At 41.9% G+C, this 7,328-nt stretch overlaps 1 protein-coding gene across 2 annotated transcripts in view; it reads left to right on the top strand.

Moving 5' to 3' along the window:
• Window positions 1–622: 622 nt before the first annotated feature.
• The window catches only part of EGF (epidermal growth factor), an 84,565-nt gene continuing 77,859 nt past the window's right edge, over window positions 623–7,328 (top strand). Inside the window, exon 1 of one of the 2 annotated variants that reach the window (XM_010953681.3) lies at window positions 623–1,215. In XM_010953681.3, coding sequence (XP_010951983.2) covers window positions 1,089–1,215 — 127 coding nt within the window. In that variant the 5' untranslated portion in view covers window positions 623–1,088. The remainder of the gene's footprint in view (window positions 1,216–7,328) is intronic. The other variant, XM_010953680.3, reaches the window with a different exon arrangement.

Raw genomic sequence — 7,328 nt, 5'->3', positions numbered from 1 at the left:
CAACAGGCTCTATGATAACAATCCCTTCCTTTCCCTGCACTCCTGGCCCCTCCGATATTTAATTATGGTTCTGCTGAAAGAAAAGGTATCTGTGCATACTGCAGCTCTTCGTCTGGTGTCAGGGATTTCCCTTTGATTTGGAAAGAATAATCTTTCAAATTCCGCTATAAACTATACAGGGGGGAGAAAGATAGATTAAGCTCCAGGAATGTGTACTGGTGTTGACATTTTGTTCAAATAATGAGCTGGGGGTGAATTTTCTTTAGTTTCACTCAGGTGAATGATCAATTGCTCTAAGTCTGAATTATCAGCAGTGCTGTTCACCATTGATGTATATGACGTGGTTTAACCTTGTCTCCATCCTTCCATATATTAACACATAGCCAATATTCAACAGGTACCTCCAAGACACCAGGAGCAACTCCACAGCCCCCTCATTGCTCTCTCCCCGGTTCTGTCCGGAATGTTTATGGTGAACAGCCAGCTATCTCCTCCTTGGCAGGCATCCCTGCTTCCCTGTAACCTGGAATTGCCCACATTTGCCTTTGCAAACAGAGGCTCACTCAAGTGTCACTAAAGGAGAGGGGTGGAGCCACAAAGGCTTTAAAAAGGAAAGGCGAGTCATTCTATTTTTCAAAAAGAGAAACCGTGTTTGGGGAAGAATCGTATCTCTGTATTTCTCCTTTCCTCCTCATCGAGGGTCACAGTTGGAACTTTCCACCAATTCTTTCCTTTTTTTCCTCTCTCTAGCCTTGGCCCCACTGCTCTGCCTGTCACAGTGAAGTCAGCAGCAGGCCTCCAGGGCATGGCTGTTAACCTCTACGAAATTTGTCAGAAGGATGTTAGGTATTTCTTATCGGCTTCCCAAAAACTTAGATAAGGAAATATTTCCCTGGAGTGTCCCCTTCAGGCTGCATTTGGACGCTGTCTTGAGTTGAAAGAGGAGCTGGAGGACAACAGCAGAGAAGCAGAGAGAAAGATGCCCCAGGGCTGCAGGCCAACCCAGGCGGACAGGCTGGGCGGCAGTCATAACCACCTTGCGCGGACAACGCTTACTTTCTAGGGAGAGCTCCTGGCCCATCAACATTATGCTGCTTTTCCTTATCATTCTGTTGCCAGTAGTTTTTAAGTTTAGTTTTGTTAGCCCCTTAGCACTGCAGCGCTGGAACTGTCCTGAAGGCTTTCCCTCAGGAGATGGGAATTCTGATCGTGTGGGTAAGTAATCCCATAAAAAGGGGTTCTCCTCTTCCCCAAAACTGCCCTCAGATACCTGTTCATTCCGTCTTGTGTACTTGGGCATTTTTTTCTGATTTGTCTTTGGGCGTGTGTATTTGCTTCGTTTTTGTTTTCTAATGCATGCATATTTCCTTACCGGCTGTTAGAGCTAAACTGCTACCAACTATAAAAATTCACAGCTCTCAAACTGTTCTGTGTGTGAGTGAATAGGTCTCATTTTAAACTAGCTGAACACTTCACATAAGCCTCCGCCTTTATTCTGACATGAGAGACAAAATACTTAGCTGATTAGCTTTATGTGGGAAACTGGGGAAACAGATGGCACTTTGTTTTTTTTTTTTTTTTTTTTGGTGAAACTATCCCTATTTAAACCATAAAGGAAAAAAATCATCCTTCAGATAATTTTGTATAAGAACTCAGAGGTTGCTAAAAATCAGTGAAAAATAGGAAGGGAGTTGGGAACAAATGTGATTCTATCATTGTGAAAATTAAGCCAAGTTTCAAGTTAAATGTCCTCCCCATTCTCCCCCTCCCGCTGCTTCTGAAGCTCTGAGGCAGCTCCAGTTTTTCAGTAACAGGTGCATTGTAACTTTGAGAACTGCCAAGAAATGATAATATACCACAATCCCTGCCATGTTAAATGGGTTTTTAATTGAGAGGAAGTGGGAATTCTACTGAATGCAAAATAGCAATCCTGAGTTTTTGCCTGAAAAGCACCTTTCTCTGTCTGACTATTGACTCATTTTATTTAATTCATTTTATTTAATCCTTATTTGGGTGGGTCTCCAACCTGCTGCTCAAACAAGACAGCCATTTCCATCCAACACAGGGCATGAACTGCCCTGATATTTCTTTCTTATCGTTTTGCCCTTTTGAGAAGGGATCTGGCTTCCAAAAAAGAGGCAGATTGAGTGAAACACAGTAATATTTCCAGAAGAGAAATCTCCGGAAGAGAGCACAAACTAGTGGGAATAAAGGGAACAGTTCTGAGCCAAACTGCTGATGCTGGGCTCCTGTCAGGCTCTCCCATAAAGGAAATTACCGATAAGGAAATCAGGTGCTCTTGCTCAGAATCTCGGGACTCTGTCACCAGGCAGCACTCAGAGGAACAAGTGGGCAGAACCCTAGGGTACTGGAAGGAAGGACTGAATTCTAATTACCTCTGTGTCCCCAGCACCTAGAGCATCTCTGCTTTCATAGTATATACTCAGTAAATTCTTGCTGAATGAAAAAGAAGTCTTTCCCTGATTGGCTGATCACAAAGTCCTAAAGAAGAGCAACAAAAAGGAAATAACAAAAGACAAAAATGACCCCATGAACCTGTTACTCAGCTGTTGGGAGGCAGAAGCTTCTGAACACAGTTCTGTCGAGTGCACTGGAGCCTCTCTGGGGTGGGAGCATCTTCCCCAGAGTAGTTGGCAAGTGACCAGAATCAGGCACTGCCCTCTGCCTGGCATGAGGGGAGATGGTGGGAGCCAGTGGAGAAGCAGAGCCTGAGAGAGCAAAAATAATATGGAAGTGAACTTTTACATGTGGCTTTAGAGTCCCAGGGAGCCAGGAGATTCCTGCTAGTGAGCGAGCCTGTGCCTCGTACTTCTTGCCACACTGCCTGTGGCCCAAAAGTGCCTTTACTGAGGCTGGCTGAAGAAATAAATAAATGATGGAAGAAAGAAAGAAACCTGAAGCCTAGGATAGAGACAACGAGATAGAGTCACAGAGTGGAAGGAACAGAGGTTTTAGAAGCAACACACCTCATTTCAAATCCACACGACCACTTAAATTATAGTGGAATATTGCTGAAAAATAATAATGCCCCCTCTCAGGATTGTTGTGGGGAATCACAAAGGGGTTAACATGGGCAATGCACCTACCACAGAGGCTAGTGGATTGTGCTTAATAAATGTCCTCTTGGCTCCATGTCTTGGCTAAATCTCTTTGATCAAATGGTATCACAAGATGCCTTATTTGAGCACTGCAGTGACGTGGCACAGACCTCATGGAGGGTGGAATGTCTGGATGCCACTCTGTGACTCTCTGCCTCTTGCTCCCTTGTTCCTTGCAAGTCGCAGGTTTAAACCCTCTACTTTTCACTCCATGTCTCATGTTAGCTGATAACTGCCTGGGTCACACCCTATGCTCCCTGCATTTCAGAGGATAGCATTCCTCATCTCTAAATAGATACGGTGCCATCATCTATTTTTCCCCCTAATAAAATTCTACTTGCTTTATTCCTTGCCCTTGGCATTGAGACCTGATCCAGCAGGAAGAGTGCTTTGTGGTCCGATTCAGGTAACTTTATGCAGGGTTGTCTTGCATGTGACTGCTGAGCCAGATAAACCAAGTGATAGCAACTCAGAATTGGGTTTTCTGCTCATTTTCCCCCTCTCCCACACCTCCTCCTCCTGCTGCCTCTTCTTTTTTTTAATCAACTGAGTATTCAGTTAGCTTCTGTTTGAGCTACAGGGAATGCGGAGAGCAAGGAGGAAAACTGCCAGCAAGTGGCTTCTGAACTTTCAAGTCTATTTGCCCTGGAGGAGAAATAGCAGTTGAAAAAGAACTGTTCCTGTTTGATGTCTCTACCTGCATTATTTATATGAACTTTCCTGGTAAATAGAGTGAGGAAGAAGTACAGGCCAAGCCTCAGAGAGCTGGCTGCAGGATGGCTCCTGGGGCACTAGTTAGCCAACTGGGGAGATCACTTTTAGCAGTCAACAGTGAAATCACTGATTTCAGCACCAGCCAAGGCTTGGTCAGCTTCCCAGTCATGTGCAAACCAGCGTAATTCCATGGTCAAAATCCTGTTTGTTTTTTCAGCCAGAGTTATGCAAAAGCTTTTTTTTTTTTTTAATCTATCTGTAAAAAATTACAGGAATGATCTTTCATGCATACCACATGAATAAAACCATCCCCTAAGTACTCAGTGGTTGTTGGTCTTTGAGGGGTAGTAGAACTAGTGGTAAAGAACTTAAATTTTATTTTTTTTTTTGGCATTTTAATTTTTTAATTCAAGTATAGCTGATTTATAATGTTGTGTTAGCTTCTGGTGTACAGCATAGTGATCCAGTTTATATATATGTATAAATCTGAGCATCATTTTCTGTTACTCTCCCTTGGTGATTCTAACAAGCATAATAGGCAGCCTGGGTTTAGCACCACTCAGCTAATACATGTAAAGTGCATAAGACAGAACTTGGTCTATAATAAGCACTCGCTAATCTCAGCTGCTACTAATCTTTTTATTGTGGTTAAATCATTTTATTGGTAGTAACAGAGGTGGTATTTTCTAAATATGGCTTGGTTTCTTCAATAATAATTGAATTTCTTTTACACATCATAACTTGTATTTTTGTGCTTAGAAGAAATGTTTATTAAACATACAAAATCATATCAAGCCGATTTGAGTGAGTGCCCTTGTGGAACTGCAGCTCCAATATTTGTCTTTCTGTGACATCAACTGATAAAAAATTCCACTGAGTGCAAAGTGAGTCTCCTTGTTAGATTTCTTACCGGTAATATTTTTAAGAACAGCAAAAATAAGCCACTTGAAAATGATTATTTAAATATCTTGTGTATTTTTCCTTATGTTTGGAAACAATTTCTTTAAGGTTTTTAAAGCTGTTGAGGCCATATAAGGGAATGATAAATCAGTTCTTTAAATAAATTTACAGTTTGGAGCTAGTTGGAGATTTGTCCATTTTATTTGACATTCAATTTAGAAGTTGGAAGGTGGGACTTATTCACTTATTTCAGAGTAGAGCAAGTAATTGATTATTTCCCATCAAAAGTAAATGGACTAATAATTTGGCTCAAATAAATTCAAAATCTTACTTTATCATCTATAAATTTGCCTTCATGAAAATCCATTTGAAATAATTCCTTGTGCAGTATGAGTAGTTGTTTTTTTTTTTTAATATCAGTAGTCTCCCAATTCCCTTCCATCTGTAAAAAAGCTAAAATGTGGGCATATGCTCCCAGTACGCATTTATCAGTTACCTACATACTATATATAAACTAATATTGAGAACATTTACAACAGGTAACACTTCTAACATTTTCTTTTCACACAGTAATGAACCATCTTACAGTCTCTAAGTGATATACATCCTACTTGGGAGAAACTGTTTCAGAGAAGTAGTAAGATGATGGAATAAATGCTATATCCTTCTTCCTTATTAGCTCAGCTCTTTTCACTAAAGTATGAAGAGAAATGCAAAAGGATTGCTATTTTTTTTCCCCAGTAAAGCATAGTTATTTATAGTGAATGACTTTTCTCATAATGTGTAATGGTGGAAATAAAAATTGACCTCCCCAGTTGGCTAACTTAGCGCCCTAGGATCCCTCCTGAAGCTGGGTTGCGCTGAAATACTTCCATAATGGTCAGAAAAACAGACCACATCCCTAAAAATGGGTTGGGGGCTGGGCAAAAATTCTAAAGCTGTATGGCCTGCTGTGGTCACAGTAGCTTAGGGTTTTTAAATCTAAATGGGCTGTGCCTCCACCTCATGTTCCGGGGGAACCCAGTGTTTCCCTCCTACATCCTGGAGGATGGCTGGGCGTGAGGACAGAGACTGGAAGGAAAGGCTGTGTCCACTCCGGTCCTTCCACTCCTCTGTGCCTCGCGTCCCTCTCGCGTTGTCCCTTCCCCACACCCCGTCACCTCACGTCCCCGCACTCGGCCACCTCACATCCACGCCACCTTGTTTTACTTCTCAAAAGAGCCAGTGCTTGGGCTGTAACGGTACCAATTTTAACTGAAGGCTTGCGGGGGGAAAAAACCCTAGTCACATTCACATCCTGATCCCACACATCAAGCAACTAGAACAAAACATTTTTCATTCTTGTGCTTAAAGGTTAATTAACTGTTCTCGGTGGAAAAGACCCGCCGTCTCTCTTTCGAGCGCCAGCCTCCCGCCTCCTCTCGGTTACGTTGATCGACACCTGATTCTGTTTCCTTGGTCTCCTTCAGACACATCCTTACATAGAACAGTGTAGATTGCTTCCTCCTCCAGTTCTGTTTTCTTGATCATATCCTAGGCTTCTCATTGTAAATTAAAAAAAAAAAAAAAAAACCTTAAAAAAATTACTAAATAGTACACTGAAGTGTCTTAGTAAACAAAACAGTTCTCAGAAAAGAAATTCTGCCAACAGGTTAAACCAATCTTTCTGCTTTGTTTTCCCCTCCACAGTGCGAGAATGTTAAGTTTGAGATCGAAAAGAAGACCTTGGGGGTAGGTCCCAGGTGGTGACTACCTGAAGAGACTTTTCTTGAACCATCAGGCTACGAAGGGGCTGCGAAATTCCAGGGCTGGGGGTGCCCTTTCGGCCTGGTGGTCACAGGTCAGAAGTGAGGCAGGGCTGCTTTTTTTAAAAATTTTTTTTAGGGGAAGAGGTGACTAGGTTTATTTGTCTACTTATTTCTTAAGTGAAGGTACTGGGGATTGAAACTACCGCTGAGCTATCTCTTCCCCCGGCAGGGCACCGGTTTGAGAAGAGACCTTAGCAGGTCTGGTCTTCGCCAGTGATTGTAAGGTATTCTGTGGGTTGTTTTTCTCTTCTGTTACTAATAGTCTGTAAAGAAGGTCTTGTTAAAAGTTAAGAGATTGATCTCACCTGTGCTGAGGAAAATGTGAAAAAGGCCAGTCCTGCTTTTCTGGTGAAGTGGTACAGTGAGTGGCAGGTTGGAGGGACGTCTTCCACAAGCACCGTGACTTCATCGTGGTATGGCCAGGGTGGGAGGAGGAAAGATGACAGCCACCAATGCGTGAAGATGAGGGAGGCAGAATGTTCCCGAGTTGGTGGTCTAAAGTTAGGAGGGTCAAATAATTTGGATTATGAAGCAATTACTATGTCTCCTCTCTTATTTTTGTTATTGACTGTAGATTTTCTTGTACTAATTTATTTAGATTAATTTATATGTTGTCTCTTAATCCAGACAGGGTTAAAAAATCAAACATTGACTGAAGATGAAAGGATAACAAAAATTCTTTACCTGGAAAATGTCGTCTAAAATCTGTTCAACATTCCTAACCTTCTAGTCACTTTGATTATGGTGGGGAAGAATAGGGACAGAAACTAGTAACTTACTAATATGT

Source organism: Camelus bactrianus, chromosome 2 (assembly GCF_048773025.1).
Source record: "Camelus bactrianus isolate YW-2024 breed Bactrian camel chromosome 2, ASM4877302v1, whole genome shotgun sequence".
In the NCBI taxonomy this organism is placed as follows: Eukaryota; Metazoa; Chordata; class Mammalia; order Artiodactyla; family Camelidae; genus Camelus; species Camelus bactrianus.
Note: the sequence above shows the minus strand (reverse complement) of the source record. Positions and strands in the feature narration are given on the sequence as shown.